The sequence below is a fragment of the Pogona vitticeps genome, chromosome 2 (genome assembly GCF_051106095.1).
Source record: "Pogona vitticeps strain Pit_001003342236 chromosome 2, PviZW2.1, whole genome shotgun sequence".
Lineage (NCBI taxonomy): Eukaryota > Metazoa > Chordata > Lepidosauria > Squamata > Agamidae > Pogona > Pogona vitticeps.
Genome location: NC_135784.1, coordinates 124,806,190 through 124,824,983, shown reverse-complemented (window position 1 = coordinate 124,824,983; position 18,794 = coordinate 124,806,190). Strand labels below are relative to the sequence as shown.

General features: G+C 39.4%; 1 protein-coding gene across 4 annotated transcripts in view; it reads left to right on the top strand.

The window, feature by feature from the left end:
• The window catches only part of BRD4 (bromodomain containing 4), a 125,572-nt gene that overhangs the window by 56,485 nt on the left and 50,293 nt on the right, over positions 1-18,794 (top strand). For all 4 annotated transcript variants that reach the window (XM_020796303.3, XM_072990363.2, XM_072990364.2 and 1 more), the window contains exons 3-7: positions 7,352-7,670; positions 10,171-10,308; positions 10,560-10,695; positions 12,575-12,843; positions 16,371-16,733. In XM_020796303.3, coding sequence (XP_020651962.3) covers positions 7,386-7,670; positions 10,171-10,308; positions 10,560-10,695; positions 12,575-12,843; positions 16,371-16,733 — 1,191 coding nt within the window. In that variant the 5' untranslated portion in view covers positions 7,352-7,385. The remainder of the gene's footprint in view (positions 1-7,351; positions 7,671-10,170; positions 10,309-10,559; positions 10,696-12,574; positions 12,844-16,370; positions 16,734-18,794) is intronic.

Genomic DNA, 18,794 nt, shown 5'->3' with positions numbered 1-18,794 from the left:
CTTTAAGGCTGTGCCACAAGTTCTTGTGGACAATTTCAAACTTATGTGCTGTTACTAATGTCCCAAATTCACATGGCTGATGGTGTAGAGACCAAGTTATCCTTTTATATGGAAACAGCTGCTGCTGCATGCATGTTGGTTTCAAACTCTTGTTCAGCTAGCAATTTGGAATTTATGGCCTCTCTCTTAAAACAGAGGACAATCACAGGCAATCTGGCCAGTAGCCCACTAACAACTGCATGTTATATTTCACCTGTTCCATACAGGCTTTTCACTACAGAAAAGTATAGCTATACTTTTCTGTTACTTTTTGCTCCTTTCATTTTTGTTATTCTCTCTACATCTGTTTAGTGGACCTATCTTTTGCCATTACTGGAAAATAAACAATACAAATGGTTTAATTTCAAGATATTGCCCAGGAAAGGTCAGACATTCATCTCCAAGATAGTGGTATTAATGGGTATTTCACGCCTGAATTTTCAGTTTAACAACTTGCTACTCAGAAGGTGGTTCTAGAGCAGTGTTATATGAGTGTTTCTCAGAATTATTTACCGAAGTCATCACTTCATTTTAACTCCAGTACACATTATGCAGTGTAAAGCATATTACAGGTAACTCCCTTATGGCAGTATAAAGGCTGCTCGGTGACACTCATTTTCTGCCAGCTAACGAACAGGAGTGCTAAGACTAAATGGATGCAGTTTGCAGTTTACTGAAGAAAATGTATGTTGTTTAAGATGAAGTATCTAAAATTTTGAAGACCAGTTATGATAGCCTAAACTTTTTAGGCCCCAGTTAGTCTTTGGCTATGATAGATGGAACCAGACACTACTGTATCACCTAATGAGACTCACACTTTCATTTGGCATATGACTTCTCGTTACATGCGGGAAGAACAGACTACAAGTACTTAAGATCAGTGTTCCTCCACAAGTCTGCTCACTTTACCAGGTGATGATAAAATATCCCTGAAAACTTTTTATTTGCCTCTGTCCAGTTTTTGTGTCTTTAGTTTATGTGTCATCTCTTGGTGGAGTTCTAATTTTTTTAACCAGTCAGCAGTCTGAGACTGCTGTTCTGTCCCTGCTTAACTGGGAATAAGCCCTGTTGAACATGGTGAAACTAATTTATGGGTAAAAAAATAAGAAAGCATCTAAATTCAGCTTGCAGTCTCTATAATCCGGAGAGCTAGTGTGGAAGTGGAGGAGGGAAAAGATTCAATCTCTTAGGCATCATAGTGTGTTAAAATATTTGATGGGAGAGAGTTGCAAAGTGGAAAGCTTGCAAAAAAATAGTTATACTATACTCCACCCTTAATAATAAAATAATGGTGGTTTTAAGGACTTTTTTGGATTAATAAACTATTAATTTTTCATTAATGATTAGTCTCTTCTGGTAAGACCACTGTGGCCCTGGCACTCTGGCAATAACAATTCAAGTGCACATTGAATATATTTAAGTTTTATACCTTGTGTAATTTCATTTGTTTGGCATCTAAGTGTTCCTGAAATGTGAGAATATTCTATGTGTTTCAGTCTCATAGCGCCCTCTGCTGGCAATCCTTGTGCATTACATTGTTTTTGAAGAGGATTCTTCAATGCAGTTGTCACCATAATCCAGTAAAAAAAATGAAGTTTTGAGGACATTTTTTAGATTAAGATCAAAGGTGGGGAGAGATTCCTTTCTCAAGAAAGGAGTAACAATGGTTTCAAATTTCTGTCCATAATTGCTGTGTAGTATCTTACTTCTCAGTCATGGTGAAGTTGCCCTGTACAGGTGGAAAAGCAATGCTGAAATCTACAGCAAAAAGCCAGCCCAGCAATGCTTTCAGAATGCCAGAATTTACTTATTTTATTCAATTTCTGTCCAATGTTTGATATATACAGCCTTGGCCTGCAGCTAGGTTGCCTGTGTGTCCCATCTTCTACTGACCAGATAGTCATGCTCATCTCCTTCAAAGGTGGGCTGTAGCAGCAAACTTCCTTACAGAGTAGAGAAGTTGGGGTAATAACATCTCTCAATGGTCCAACACTACTGATGCCACTTTAGAGAATGGCAATTGCCTGATTTTCCAATTTTATTAAGCTTAATACGATAGCATTACATTTACATGCAAACTCAACTGCTTACATACTGTATGAACATAGGGTTATGAGGAGCTTTCGTGGAGTTGTAGCAGACACATAATCAATTATGCATTGTGCAAAATGGGGAAATGGCTTCTTCAAATGGGGGAAGTAACCTCAAGAGCAGCTGTTAAGGGTAAATGATACAGACATCATTCCTGTCTTAGCACATGGACTGGCATTTTATTCCTAATACAGTGGTGCCTCGCTTGATGATGTTAATTTGTTCTAGTGAAATCGCTGTAGAGCGAAAACGTCATCAAGCGAAATTTAAAAACCCATTGAAACGCATTGAAAACCGTTCAGTGCATTCCAATGGGTGAAATACCTGCTCGTCCAGCGAAGATCCTCCATACGGCGGCCATTTTCTGGCGCCTGTAATGCAAGGAATCCGTCCCTAACACAGCGGGGAGCCATTTTCTACAGCCGGTGGACATTTTGAAACCCGACGATCAGCTGTTTGCGGATCATCGTAAAGTAAAAAATCGGTTCCTGAAACAGGGAACCGATCAACATTAAGTGAAATTCCCCCATCTAAACATCGTTTTGCAATCACAAAAGCTTCAACGTTAGGTGGATTCGTTGTCAATGCTCATACATTATTAGTTTAGTGCACCAGAAAAAACCAAAAATGCAAAGGAGCCTTTAACATAGAGGTTTAGCACTGTGTGTGATAAAAATATTTACCCCAGCTAATTTGCAAATCATGCAGGGAAGACACTTCTCATACAGCTCAAGTGGAGGAGAATAAAATTTATGTCAGTGGAATTACTTATGGGTAGATTTGTATTATTGCATTTCTAGGATATGAGAAAATATGGATATTTTCATCATACATTTGCTTCAAGAAATATCTTTGCCGCATAGGCTAGAGAGGTTATGCTGCTGGTACTATTATGTTGACAAGTTTCTCACTTATTATGGAGGACATTCTCTTCTCTTGTAAATGTAGTTTTAGGCCAGCTTCAACCTAATCAAAACTTGGAGTAAATGCAAGTGCAGGGATATTTGGACTCTGCATGTTAGGTCTGTGCAGAATGTTGATGCAAATGTTTATTTTTCTTTTGTGTCTCCTCAGAGGGGATGGGTTGGGAACATTAACAGAACAGATCTGGGAAAAACATGTCTTGGTTTCCTACCATTTGTGAAAATAAAGTTTACCTAGCTATTCTGCTTTTAAGGGGAATATAAATAATTCCACATACGGTGATATAAGAATAGAGGTGTAATTACTGATAATCTGTTTCCTATCATTCAAATACGTTTTTGTAGAAAATTATATTTGAAATGTTTCACCCAAACACAACTGTGGAAACCCATGTATTATTTCTTCCCCTGTGAGTCTTACCTGTTTCCTCTGGGCTCTGTGACATAGTGTCTCATGGGTGATTGGCAGAGTTCCCTTTGCTTACAGTTTCTGCCTGTATCACACAGCTGGTAGCACAAACCAAAGTACCTTTCTCTTATGACTCCTACATTATTGATGCAAACAATTATTTAAACCCAAATAAAATTGTCTGTGGCATGTAGGAAATGGGACCAGAGTTTTGAAAATAAATGATTACTTGTTCTTTTTATTCATGGCATTTATTCCCAATGTTATTACATTTTTTTCTTTTTTTACCAACATGTATACTGTAGTTTTATACACTTGAGCAGTGATAAGTGGATTTCCTAGTTAAAGCCTCACTTTAGCTCTTAATACCTTGGTCCTGTGGCACAGTGGTTAAATGGCAGTGTTACAGTCAAGCCTCTGCTCACAACCTGAGTTCAGTCCTAAACGGCTCAAGGTCAATTTAGCATTTCATCCTTTTGAGGTCAATAAAATGAGGTCACAAAAAAAAAAGCAAAAAAGTTGTGAAAGTGATCCAGAAAGTGCTTTAGCATTATGGGGCAGTATATAAATTGAAACAACAAAGTCTGCATTAAGGTAAAGGTTCCCCTTGACATTTAGTCCAGTCGTGTCTGATTCTAGGGCGCAGTGCTCATCCCCGTCTACAAGCCATAGAGCCTGCGTATTTCCGAAGACAGTTTCCATGGTCACGTGGCCAGCCCAACTAGACACGGAACGCCGTTACCTTCCCATCAAGGTGGTACCTATTTATCTTCTCACCTTTTGCATGCTTTTGAACTGCTAGGTTAGCAGGAGCTGGGACAAGCAACAGGAGCTCACTCTGTCGTGTGGATTTGATCTTACGACTGCTGGTCTTCTGACCTTGCAGCACAGAGGCTTCTGCCATTTAATCCGCAGCGCCACTACATCTGCAGTACAAGGTTAATAATAATAAGAAAAGTATTTGGCTTTCTGTTAAAAACAAATAACTTCTTTTTTTGAAATTGTGTAGATGGCAAGTGCTATTAAAATAGGGAAAACCAGCTGCTTTTAGCAAGAAAAGTGAACTGACAGCTTGACAGTAGTGACTGTCATAATCAGTCTAAATCTAGGCTTTGGGGCTGAAATATGTACATACAGTACGTGCATACACTTGACTCCTCCCTCCCACTTTTGTATCCACAGTCACTATCCTTACTGTATGTAAGATATAACGTTAGCGCATTAGAGCATACACCTGGATATACCATGCAAGCGTCATGTTTCCAAACACTTTACTGTAGGAGAGAAATGTTCTCAAACAGAAGTGCTTCAGAAATTTGGCAGCAGTATAAAGTATCTCCCATTGCTCACCAATACAAGTGTTATTATTTATTTAGTCATTTGTTTTTCTGTAGTCTCTGTAATGCTTTCACCTCAACACAGCCTATAGTTATAATTATTCATTATTTTTATGATCTGCCTTTCCTTCAGAGAGCTCAAGAGAGCATATATGGCTCTCTTACTTTTTACCAAATCCTCAAAAGAACCCTGGAAATTAAATCACAGTGAACTTCGTGGCCAAATAGAGATGTGAATGTGGTCTCCTAGGTTCTGATACAACAGTCTAGACTAGAGATGGGCACAAACTTCAGTTCAGAGGTTCGTGCTGGTTCATATACATGGCACCACAGGTGCTGCATGTTTCTTTTCCGTGCCTCCCTGACAGGAACACAGGCTTCCTTGCCCTGTCTCTTTGGCTGATCACCCTGTCAGACAAGGAGGCAGGATAGGCAAATTCATGCTTCTGCCAGGGACTGGTTGAAGACTTGAAGAGGAGTGGGTCATGGGCAAAGTCTGAACTGGCATTGAACCCCAAATTCTCCCAGCATTTTTTCTGTTTTAATTTGATATAAATTGTCACCATTTGCTGCCGAACTTCAGCAGCAAAACCAGTAAATCTCTCAGGAAAGTAACTGCATGCTTTCTTTCTCAATGTTCATTTGAAGAAGAAACTTCTGATTACCATCTGCTTCCAAGGTGTTCCCTAGTATTTCCCTTCCACAAACCTTGATTGTGTATTGTAGGTTTTTAAGCCTTTGTTGGGGAACAGCTTGATTTAATAGTCTAAGAATCTTAAGTTTGGAGGACTATTAACCACCAGAGAACCACAGAACTGTACTTCTGTTAAAGCTGCCACCACCATTCCAAGGCTCACATAGGCGTCCCAAGGGCAGAAGGGAGCCTGAGGGAGTCTCAGAACCTGAAGGAGGGAGAAAAGAAAGCTTTCAATTTAAAGTAAATATTATTGGTGCCATATCCAGTTTGCATGGTGTAACTTCACTCCCAGCAAGATTATGCTCACTAAATGAAAATCTGGTATTATGACATAGTTCTATACATTAATATTATGCTACATGCTATATTTTCTTATTATGTACCAGATATTCTACATACATGTATTTATGTATTAGAAATTATTTCTACATGTTTTATATTTCATTAAAGTTCTGAAATATTCAAAATGGTTTTAAACATTTTAAAAAATGAAATGATCTATTTAGCCATTTTGGGCACATCGCTTTCCCTATCAGCCACACTTCCTTTGGTGGGCAGTCCCTGGGAAGCCAGCTAAGGGGGGAATGGCATTTGGTCCATCTAACGTTGCCTGTCTCTGACCTGTTGCCAGTAACTGTTCTAACAGAGAACCACCAAGTCTGTTAACTTTCGATTTCTAAATACATTAGAAAGGAAGGAACAAGTTTAAGGTATCAGCAAGACTGAGAAATTCACATGTTACCTGGCTGATCTGCCAGTTTTATTCCCAAAGTTATTTTCAGATCCAGTGAAGAATTGTGGAAATGAAGTGATTCTGGATTGATTTCTTCAGTATAATTTTAATTATGTGGAAATGTTTTTTTGTGTGTTTAAGGGGCTTTTCATAGATTTTATAGTATCAAAATAAATGTGCATAAATGTCATAGATATGGAGAATAGCATTCTGTCACCTCAGACAAATTATGGAAAGAGATGGTTTTCTGGTTACCCTACGACTCATTTTAGGTAGTACTACATTTTCATCCTAAAATTCTGTACCATTAGGTTGTATATAGACAATAGTTTTTCTGAGCTTTAACGGCTTGTTTGTCTCCTAAACATAGTTATTTATATACATTAGTTGGAAGCAGGTGATTCTTGATTTTTCATATGAGGGCAGACTTTCTCAGTAAGATTACTTGCTGCCTTGTGGCAGGTCTTCAACATCCATGACGTATACTATATGGGTCGCAAAAATAATGCTCTTCTAGCCAAATCCCCATTTTAGGAAAATCTTGCTTGTGTTATTGTCTAATGTAAAGTTATATCTACCCCTCTAAAAAAAGAATTGGTTGGCTGGAGTTCTTGTTTGTATTGCTGAGGGAGGTTTGTTTTGTTCTCTTTCTTTCTTTAAATTTTACTGCTTTTTTCCCACTCTCAAGTGCTGTTACACTTTTCTCTCTGTCCTGATCAATTCTGGCCAGGGGTGTGTATATGTGACATAGAGAGAGATTGAGAGAGAGAGAGAGAGAGAGAGAGAGAGAGAGAATAGCCTTTCTCAAAACACTGTGTGGCCTCTGCTTTTTTCCAAAACAGTTTTGGACTGAACAATTAGAAATGATGGAAAAATATTTACCAAGCTTTGGAGAACTTTGAATTAATGTACTCCACACCTGATTGATAGCTGTTTGATATTCAAATTGTAATAAATTTAGCTCATGTATGTTTTTTAAAAAGGAAGAGTATGAACTAACATGTCTTTTGGGGAACTTTTTTCACTCTGGTCAAACGAAAGTGTACATGGATCTCTCTGTACTGTTTACAAATGGTTAAAACTATCTAATCTGTGCTTAACATTACTGCATTTGCTTTGCAGAGTGCCTGGTGGAGAATGCAATGGGATCAATAGCATGTCTGCAGAGAGTGGCCCTGGGACAAGACTGAGAAATTTTCCAGTAATGGGGGATGGACTAGAAGCTACACAAATGTCTACGACACAGTCGCAGGCCCAACCCCAACAAGGCAATACTGTAGCTATTAACCCACCTCCACCAGAAACCTCAAATCCTAATAAACCCAAGCGCATGACCAACCAACTACAGTATCTGCTCAAAGTGGTGCTCAAGACACTATGGAAACACCAGTTTTCATGGCCTTTCCAACAGCCTGTGGATGCTGTCAAACTAAACCTCCCTGTAAGTATAAACCATAGCGAAGGAAATTAACAATAATACAGTAAATCCTTGATGGTGTGTTAGAGCAAGGGGTGGAAAGGATGTAGATGATTCCCAGCCTTGCGTCCCCCTGATGTTTTTTGACTGCTCCCAGAAATCCTGGCCAGCACAACTAGTGATAAAGGCTTCTGAGAGTTTTAGTCCAAGAACATCTGGGGACCTAAGATTGGGAACCATTGATACAGACAAGTGAACATGCGGACCAAGATACAGGCAAGAGTGAGTATGATTTTTGGTTAGGAGATCATCAGGAGAATAGAATTGATACATTGCTGTGTAAGCATTTCTTTCCCTCCAGCAAGCTCTCCTTAATTCAGTTAACATACACTGTGAAATGGGTTGCACACCCAGTCACATAACATGAAGGGGAGCACACTGGAGGAGGGCAGAAACCCTACACAATTGCCTGTAATTGCTAGTGAAGAGTGAATATGAGTTTAACCAGTGTGTTCATACAGTTTTTCCCTTTTAAGTTTTGTAAGTAAGATCGAACAATTGTTGGAATGGGACTGCACTTTTTTTAAGATTCCATAAGGTTATGTCTAGATAAAGATTGTAAAGAGTTAGATTGTTTTGTTTCTCTTAGTTCTCAGTCTGCTAGATTCTTTTACTAAAAAAGTGAGATTCTTGAAGTGGGTTACTCCAGAATTTTTTAATAGTGATATATGGAGATATGAAGGAGGAAATTTGATGTTATACCTGCTCTGGTGCCTGTGCTGTCTCCCTGGATGTTAAATAGTGTTGGAGAGTCTTAGAAACCATATTAGAAATCCTCAGAATTGCTTTCGGTGGTTTCCTTTTGATACTGCTTCCTTTAGAGTGGGAACTTTGGTTATTAGCCCTCCATGAAAACAGCATAAACCCTGTCTCTGAAAGAGCATATTTTCAAATCCTGGAAGCATCAGGATCCATCACAATCCATCACTTGGATTGTGAAAAATATACATTAAAGTTACAGCTTGCGAAGTAGGAAAAGCACATGCTTAAGTAGAGTTTTCCTAAATTGTGATTTAAACTGTAATTTAAATCATGCTTTAAAACATTGTGATATCTATCAAATCCATCCTGGATTTACCAGTGCTCTTCTCTTTGGTTAAAACCAATTGTTTGGGAAAATGTTAAATTGACAGCCATAGGACTATTCCCCTGCTAAGTAATTCCACTCCCAGATTGAATTTTTTGCATATGGGTAGGACCGATAATTGGAGTACAGTGGTGCCTCACATAACGTTTGCTTCGTTTAATGTTTTTTTCGCTTAACGTTTATTTTTTCAGAGTCAGATTGTGCTTCGTGTAACGTTTTTCCCTATGGGCGATTTTCACATAGCGATTTTGGGACCATGCTTCGCTTAACGTTTTTTGTTTTAGGTCCCCTGCTTCACTTAACGATGTTCATTTTTTCAATTACAAAAGTGTCTTAACATGTTGAAAAATGGTTTTAAATGCTTGGAATCATTAGTGCACCTTATAAAATGTGTGCATACTTAATTTGGCATTGATCTGACATTTCGTTAATTTTTTGTGAATTTTTTTCTCCCCCATAGGAAACAATGGAGCTGTCAGATTTTGACAGCTGTCAAAAGTTGGGGGGGGGGAAATTCACCATAAATTAACGAAAAGTCAGATCAAAGCCAAATTAACTTTTGCATCCGTTTTAGAGGGTGTAGAAGCTAATCCAAGCATTTAAAACCATTTTGACCCTTTTATGACACACTTAAATTTGCAAAAATTGCGCAAAGCCATTGAAATGTATTGAGTCGGCTTCAATACATTCCAATGGAGGAAACATTGTATCGTTTAACAATGTTTCCTATGAGTTTTTTCGCTTAAGGACGCCAATCCGTGCCTATTGGAACAGATTAACCGGTTTCCAATGCATTCCTATGGGAAATGGTGTTTCGCATAAAGTTTTTTTCGCATAAGGTTTTTTTTTGGAACCAATTAAAAACGTTATGCGAGGCACCACTGTACTTGTTTGTCTGCTTGCTCTTTATGCCGGGGAGCAGAGGCGGTATCCTTTAGGGAAATGGCATAAGGGACAAATATTAACTTTCCCCTCCAGCAGTAACCCACAATCTGACCTTGGTGTGACTGCTTTTAAGTGATGTTTTGAAAACTTTGCTGTTAAAAGTAGAAGCATGTTATGGTCTCCCTACAAAATGATGGGGCAGCCCCATATTTGTCTGTGTGAAAGCTGTTGTAGTTGCTAAGCATCAAATGCTGGATAATAAACTACTGCTTTCCTCTTATCAATTGTTTGATAGGAAGTTGAATATTTGTACAGTACTTCTAAGATAATTTATTTTTCCTGAGATTATTCCCAAAGCATTGATGTTTTCATTACTAGAATAGGAACAGATAGAAATTACATTCTTTAGGTGTAAGTATCTGAAAAGGTTTTATGTGTCAGACTTAACTGACAGTTTTTTGTTTTCATTCTTAATCATTTGCTTTTCAACAGGATTATTATAAAATTATTAAAACTCCTATGGACATGGGAACAATAAAGAAACGCTTGGAGAATAACTACTACTGGAATGCCCAAGAATGTATTCAGGACTTCAATACAATGTTTACAAATTGTTATATCTACAATAAGGTATATTGTCTTCTCTGATTTTTGATGGTTTTACCCAAGCTCTAATAAGGTTTATTTACTCTTCTCTGCTACAAGTGAAAACAGTTGGTGTAGATTGGAGAACATAGTTCCCACAAGTCCTTGGCTTATTGTGTCACACTGACACACCTCATATGTTGTGACGCTCAGAAAAATGTTGTGCATTTTGCCCTCACGCTAATCTCTCCAAATATGTGTAAATATCTGAATTTATTTCATTCTTTCTTTTTCAGCCAGGGGATGATATTGTTTTAATGGCAGAAGCTTTAGAAAAGCTTTTCCTGCAGAAAATATCTGAAATGACCCAGGAAGAAACTGAAATTGTTATAGTCCAGTCAAAAGGAAGAGGCCGTGGTAGGAAGGAAACAGGTACTGATACTGTGCTGTTTATGTTACTGGTTTTTGTTTTTTATTTTGAATTAGTAAAATGCTAATAGACATTAGGTGCGTATAGTGAGGGCGGAAGGGAAACTTGTAAACATAACACCACCAAAAACAAGAATACTGTGGCACCTTTAAAACTAACAGATTTATTTCAGTGGTTTTCTTCTGGATCACGAGACACATTGTCAATAATACTTAAGCTCGGTGCAGATAGGCACTATACCTACCATTTCTTCCTGTCTTATATCAGAGATGGAAGGAAGATTTTGCTTCCACTTCAATGATGACATTTTCCCATAGGAATGAATGATAGCAGTTTGCAAAGAACAAATATGGAAGAAGAAGAGAAGCTAGATCTTTTTTTATGGCTAGTATACATGCGTTTATTAGATACTAGAAAAGAATTTGGGCTTGGCAGTACTGGATAGGTTGTTAAACCAAAATACAAATCAGTTGTGTTCCCCACCACCCTAATCGGGACCTCTTGCAGTAGTCTTGTTCCATTATCTTTATTCTTCCTTTATTGTCCTCTTCTCGAGAACTGCATTGATTCCCGATTTGGAGCTTTCCCTTTTCCTTTTGTTAGCACATATTCAAGAAATCTCCCCTGTATATTATAAAAATTATTATTATTATTATTCTCTCCTTTCTTAATCTTTAAGTTACAAGTTAACTTATCATTTACGGCAATGTTCCATATTTCATTATATATTAATTATATTTTGGCACCATGATTCTTTTAGTGTTCTTCTTCAGTTTTACTCTAACAGTTCATGGTCAGTACTACAATCTGATATTGGCCTTGATTTGGCAGAGCAAATACAGCTTCTTCATCTACTAGTTCTAATTAATATTTGATCTCTGTATTGGCCATCTGGTGATGATCCATGTGCACAGTTGTCTTATTCCTTGAAGGATGCATTTGCAGTAAACAGGCTGTTGACTTCACTGAATTTTTTGTGCCATTCTCCTGCTTCACTTCTGACTCCTAGGCCAAATTCTCCAACATTTGGTTCTGCTTTGTTTGCTACTTTTGTTTTCCTATCAACTGTGATTACCAGCCTATGCTGTTTTCTCTTGTGATCATGTTCCTCTTGGATGCTTATATAAAAGCTTCAGAATGAAATAGTTTGCAATGGTGTGCCTAAAAATGCCCCATTGCAATCCACTTAAGTTCACTGACACCAAGTAATGCAAAATTCAATTGTTCCATTTCTTGTTTTATGTTTTCAGATTTGACTTGATTTGTGTCTTTGTGTTCCAAGTTCCCGTTATATGTGTTGTTTATCATGGGAGGTGTTGTTTGTTTTACTTTTGTTTTTGTTTATGCAAGGTCTGAAGTACTCAAAAGTTGTGTACCATTGCCACCTTCTGTGCAGTTCCAACAAGAGTTGACTGGAGTGTCACTGCCACTGTCTGAAAAATCCTATGCTAGTGTCACCTTTTGCTACTGCCCAGTGCCTGCCTTTCAGAAGTTTCTCTGCCCTCATCACCATTAGAGTGATCAGTTTCTACTACTGATTGGCTAATAATTGTGAAGAGGGTGGACTCATCTTAGTCTGGCATTTGAACTTTTACCATTTTGCTTTGAGTGAGCCTCATAACACAATTTAAACTCTTAAAGGCATTGTTCTCAGCTTTCCTGCAATACTCAAACCCCTTACCATATTAATGAGATGAGGGAGGAGAAACTACTTATGGTGCTGCCATTTAAAAAATATCCTTACATTAGCATTGATACAAGTCGGAAAATCTTTATATTTTAGGTTGGTTAACGTTTGGGTGATGGGCATTTGCTTTGTGTATTTTTATGTACTCAGAGGTTAGATGTCCATTTGCATTTTACATTCTCTTTTTCTGATAGTTACAGCCAAGGCTGGAGCATCAGCGGTACAGAATGCAACTCAAGCATCACCTCCATCACAGACACAGGCTCCACAACAGAATCCTCAGCCCACGCAAACAACCCATTCCTTTCCTTCTATAAGCCCTGACCTTATTGTCCAGACGCCAGTAATGACCGTGGTGCCTCCCCAGCCTTCTGCACCTCCCCCTCCCCCTCCTTCAGCTTCTGCTCCTCCGCCCATTCAGACGCACCCACCAATTATCCCGACAGCGGCACAGCCCATGAAGGTAGGTAAAGTAGAACTCTGCTGTATAGTCTTTGCTATGTTTCCATTAAAGCAAAAGCAAAGCAAAGTGTGCTGCTTATATACTGCCCCATAGTGCTTCAAGCACTCTCTGGGCAGTTTACAAGTTAATTATGCAGGCTACACATTGCCTCCCCCCAGCAAGCTGGGTACTCATTTTACCGACTTCGGAAGGATAGAAGGCTGAGTCAACCTTAAGCCGGCTACCTGGGATAGAACCCCAGGTTGTGAGCACAGTTTTGGCTGCAGTACAGCGGTTTAACCACTGCGGATAGGCCAAAAAATGTTTTCCACCAGAACCCTGAGGACACATGCAGTAGGACACTTGATTGATGTGCAGATGTCTCAGGTTCCTGGCATCCTACAGTGCTGAGCGAAGCCCCTGTAAGATGCCCTGGAAAATTCCTGCCAGACAGTATATGCAGTACAGAGAGAGATGGACCCATGGTATGATTTTCTATAGGGGAATTGGCTACATTCCGAAATGGAACAGTAAATGTTCAGCAGTGATGGGCTAGCTGGTTTGTTGGCTTTATTTAACTCCTTCCTTCTCTAGAATATGAAGGAGCCTTGAGCTGCTCTTTAAAGAGCATGGGGAAGATTTTCTTGTTGCCCTGCCCTCTGAAATATCTTTTCTTTAAAAAAAAAATACAGATACTGTACTGAAATGTGCATTTCCTTCACCAGAAAAAATAAAAACATATAATTGTACAGCCACTGTAAGCTAGCTAGAAAATGTAGTCACATAGAAATAATGGTTTTTTGTCCTGGTGGACCAAAAAAAGCATCAGAAAGATAAATAAAGATTGTTTGGTTCCAAAAATAGTGGGAGAGAAAATCTTCATTTTAAACAGCCCAGTTGAAGAAATTCAGACACAGAATAAACTCCCTACACATTTTCAGAAGATAGGCATATCGATCCAGTAGTGCCTCGCAAGATGAAATCCGTTCCACGGTTAATGCCGTCTAGCGAAAAGTTCATTTTGTGAGACACGGTTTCCCATAAGAATGCATTGAAATTTAATTAATGCGTTCCTTTTTGGGGGGGGGAGAGTCCAAAACAAAAAAAATTTAAAATGAAGCCACTTACCAGGCACTGTAGACTGAGCCCAGCTCCTCACAGTGCCTTGGTAGCCCTGAAAAGCAGGAAAAAGAGCACCAAACAGCTGAAGAGAGCCCGGACCCAGCAGGGAGGCGGCAGCCATTTTGTGCTCTTCTCTGCTCCCAACCCCCCTCCCCACCTCATAGCTGATCGGTGCTGGGTCTTAGAAGCTTTCCCTGGGCTTGCCCAGCACTGAAAAAAAGCTAGAAATAGCTCCCCCTGCCCCCCCCCGGCTTTCAGAGGCTTCCCCGGGGCCAGGGGGAAAGCACAATTTTTTTATTTCCAGCTCTTTTCAGTGCTGGGCAAGCCCGGGGATGCCTCTAAGACCCAGGGCCGATCAGCTGTGAGGTGGGGAAGGAGCAGAGAAGAGAACAAAATGGCTGCTGCCTCCCTGCTGGGTCTGGGCTCCAATGGTGCTGATAAGACTGGGGACCTCTGAAAGGAGGACCTCTGTAAGCGATGCTGGGTGGGGGAGGCAAGGTGGGCCCTACGTCTTGCGAAGCAGGGCCATAGGAATGTTCGTCTTGCGAGGCACCAAAACTGTAGCCAGACCCATTCGTCTAGCGGGTTTTTCATGCCACGAGGCATTCATCTTGCAAGGCACCACTGTACATTGTTTTTGTATCTTAAGTTCCACTCCAGGTAGACACAGCAGTGATCTCCACTCTGATTCTTTAAATAGGGTTTGGTGGTGCGTGTCTATTTACCTTGCAGTATGCCTGTTAAACACATCAAGATTTCCTTCCCCCAAATATACAATAATAAAATTACTGGACTCATGAAATTTATGTAACAGTAGACTGTGCTGCTAGTTTACTCTTTGTAGATGTTGACTTTGTCAAACCCTATGCTTTATTTCAACTTCTCCATGTCACTAATCGATACCTTATATGGAGAGAGGAATGGCTGGAGGGATTATGCTGTAGTGTATACCTGAGGTGGAAGTTCAAATCCAAGGGAGTGCTTCAGTGTGTCTGTGTTTCAAATGAGGATTGGGGTCTTAATTTATTTACTTTTTGAAGCAAAGCTTTAGCTATAACTTTTTGCTTTAAATCAAAGTGATTGGCTCTTATTTCTTTAGGAGTGAATATAAGGGTATAATGATAGTATAATGATAGTTGCCAGCTGAGATGGCTTTAGAAAGAGGGCCAGACACATTCATGGAGGTTAGGGTCTTCAGTAGCCATTGATTCAGATGGCTCTATTCACTTGCAGTATTGGGGGCAATATACATCTGTATAACTTTTGTCATAGAATATAAGCCAGAAGTGCAGTGGTACTTATGTTCTGGTTAGGGACTCCCCATAGTCAATTGTTTAGCCACTGTGTGGACAGAATGTTGGACTAGATAGGCTTTTGATTTGGCTGAATATCCCTCTTCCTTTTTTAAAATATTTTTTATCTCTTGTTCTGACAAAGACTTGTTAAACAAAAGCCAAACCTTTAATCTGTCATTCCTTGTGATAGTATATTTATTTGTTTCATTTTTATACCACCCATCTGGCCAAGGGCCGCTCTGGGCAGTTTACAACAAATATGTTCATATAACCACACATGATTTGTGTATAATTTTAGAAGTGGCAAAATCTCCACTTTATTCAGTGGGGATTTTTGTCTAGGTCACTGTTTCTCCCGTGAGTGGAGAGTGTTCTTCCAGTCAGATGTTACCATTAATAATACTAATAATATAGTTAGTATTTATGTAGCTTTTTCTAGTATATTGAGAGTGTTTCAAAGACATTTCAGAAATCCTTACCATTGCTTTATACCAGGGGTCTCCAAAGTATGGCCCGCGTGCCACTTCTGGCCCACCTGACCTTTTTATCCGGCCCGTCCGTGCGGGCAGTCAGGAGTGTGCAATATACCACATCAGTTTTTAAGAATTTTATTTCATATTAATTAAATATCAAAATAATAATTGGTATTATTATAAATTAAAGAACTTGCTTCAACTTATGTATGTGGCCTTAATATTATGGTATGCGTGTAAAGTTTTTGCCATTGTAGGCCTGTTCAGACACTGCTTACCTGTTCTGCCCTGCAGGCACGCAGAAGATCGCCTAGCCCCTCTCTTCTCTGTCATTGTTTTCTCTATGCAGAGAGCAATATGTCTGCAGAGGAGAATTTCCTCTTTGTGTATAAGCACTCTAGTGAGTGCTTATACACAAAGAGTGAGTGCTTATACACTCTTAACTGCTGTGGAGAGCCTACAAATACACCTCATTGTTTTCTGTATGGAGAAAAGGAGTTGGGCATCCTCTTGCTTGCGTGTTGAAGAAAATTGGGTAGGGAACAATCGAATATTTATTTTTCACTTCCTTGAGTGAAATATTTGCATTGTGATGAATATTTCATTATATAATTTAAAAGACGGGATGTCTACATAGACCATTCATTGGCTTTTTCAGACAAAAAAGGGTGTGAAGAGGAAAGCAGACACTACAACTCCGACAACAATAGACCCAGTTCATGAAACATCATCCCTGCCCACTGAACCCAAGTCTGCCAAGACAGGTCCTCGAAGGGAAAGTCGGCCTGTGAAACCTCCAAAAAAGGATGTTCCGGACTCTCAGCAGCACGTTGTAGAGAAGAATAGCAGTAACAAAGTATCAGAGCAATTAAAGTATTGTAGTGGTATCATAAAAGAAATGTTTGCTAAGAAGCATGCTGCATATGCATGGCCCTTCTACAAACCTGTGGATGTGGAAGCACTTGGACTTCATGATTATCGGGATATCATTAAGCATCCCATGGATCTGAGCACAATTAAGGTATGCATAGATTTATATTGTACAGTACATGGAGAACATATACCCAGAGTGTGCACAGATTCTAAGTTTCCAAGAAACTTTAATCATGTGCATGTACTGGAATGGTTTATTTATTGTTCATGCTTGAAGATGAGAGCTGTCTGTATATTTTTGGTTGGTCAGCCAGGTTTTGCAAAAGTATACCAGAGTAGTATATTGTTTCTTAATAGATGGAGATATTCTCACTAAAACACCACTGACTTATTATCTTCCCATTTAAAATATAAGGGAGTGTTCTTTGTATGTAGTATTCTTTGTGCGTAGGGATATTGACTGAATCTTCCAAGTTTGATTTTTAATATAACTATTGTAGTTATGTCAGAGAACAGTTATGGCAAGCTGTCCTTATGTATGATTATAATCAATTTCATTTCCACCAAGAGGGGGCAGTTGGATGCAAGTAATCTTGTTTGCTGGTCCGAGGAAAAATATGGATGCTGTTGAGTACACATGCTCTAAGAAGAACAAAATAACTACAGTAAAAGTGAAAGTGACACTTCTAACTGATTTTTTAAAATATATCTAGGTAGGTTTACCCTTAAATTAAAAGAGCTTCTCATATTTTGAGGCTTCACAATTATATAGCATTTTGTTTCATCAATTAAAAAATTCAGGGTGAAAAACAGCAGTATTCTTGCATGAACACCGAATCAGTTGAGTCAAATCTTTGGACTCCATCTCCAAGAATCCCCCGCCCCCAGCATAGCCAGTGGTAGAGAATTACAGGTATTATAACTCCAATACACATGGAGAGCCAAAAGCCTACCACTCCTGAACTAATAAATATAACATTAATATTTGTGCCAATGACATGGCCATGAAAGATCTCATGCCTTCTTGACATACAGTCACATGATCACTGATGGTTAAGTCAAAGAAAGATTTATGGTATCTATTTATGGGTATCCTTCAGAAACTCAACATTTCTGATACTTTGAGCATGTTTTATAAGAGAGCAGGCTACCTCTGGGGGGGCTGGGAACCCTTTTTTCCCACCGCCCTGCCCCCCCCCAGTGTTTGGTGGGCTGCACCACAGCCTCTCAGTTTTTCACATCTCTCAGAAATCTTGGGATAACCATTTACCATTTAAATGCAATACATGCACCCTAGCTAGTCAGAAATAGGGAGTGATGGGTTGGTGACTTCCAGTTTCTGTAAAAGGTTAATTCTGGATTAAATGAGGCTTGAAGGCAAAATTACATTTAAATGGCATATTTCATCCCTTGTAAATTTTATGTTGAAATTGGGGTGGACACACTGGGGTGTGAGAGACTGTGAGAAGGGCCTCCTGGAAGATCTTAAAAAGCAGATGGAGTTGGGTGTCATCAGCACACTGGTGGTACCAAACTACAAAATTCTGGACTAACCTCTTTCAGGTTTTTTCAGTGAAATAGTATGGGGAATCATGGAACCCTAAGACACTCCAAAGGCTAATGGTCAAGGTGTTGAACAGCAGTTCCCCAGCAGCACTACCATTCACAAAATGACACAATGCAAGGGAAAATCCCAGAAGCTACCGTGTTTCCCCAAAAATAAGACAGGTTCTTATATTAATTTTTGCTCCAAAAACTCGCTTGTCAATGATAATTCGTTCCAGCAAAATCACTGTAGAACGAAAGTAAAGCGAAAGTAAAAAACCCATTGAAATGCATTGAAAACCAGTTCAATGTGTTCCAATGGGTGAAATACCTCAGCGTCCAGCAAAGATCTTCCATAGGGCGGCCATTTTCCAGTTCCTGTATAGCGAGGAATCTGTCCTAAAACACAGTGGGGAGCCATTTTGCACAGTGGGCGGCCATTTTGAAAACCCGATGATCAGCTGTTTTGATCGTGGTTAAACGAAAAAAACCCATACAAACATTGCTATAGCGATCGCAAAATGCTCAACATTAAGCGATTTCCATGTCTAACGAGGCAATCGTCAAGCGGGACACCACTGTACAGTCATGTCATCTTCTGGTTGCTGCACAAAGGTAGAGGGTGAGGTTTTGCTTAACTAGGGCTTATTTTTGGGGTAGGGCT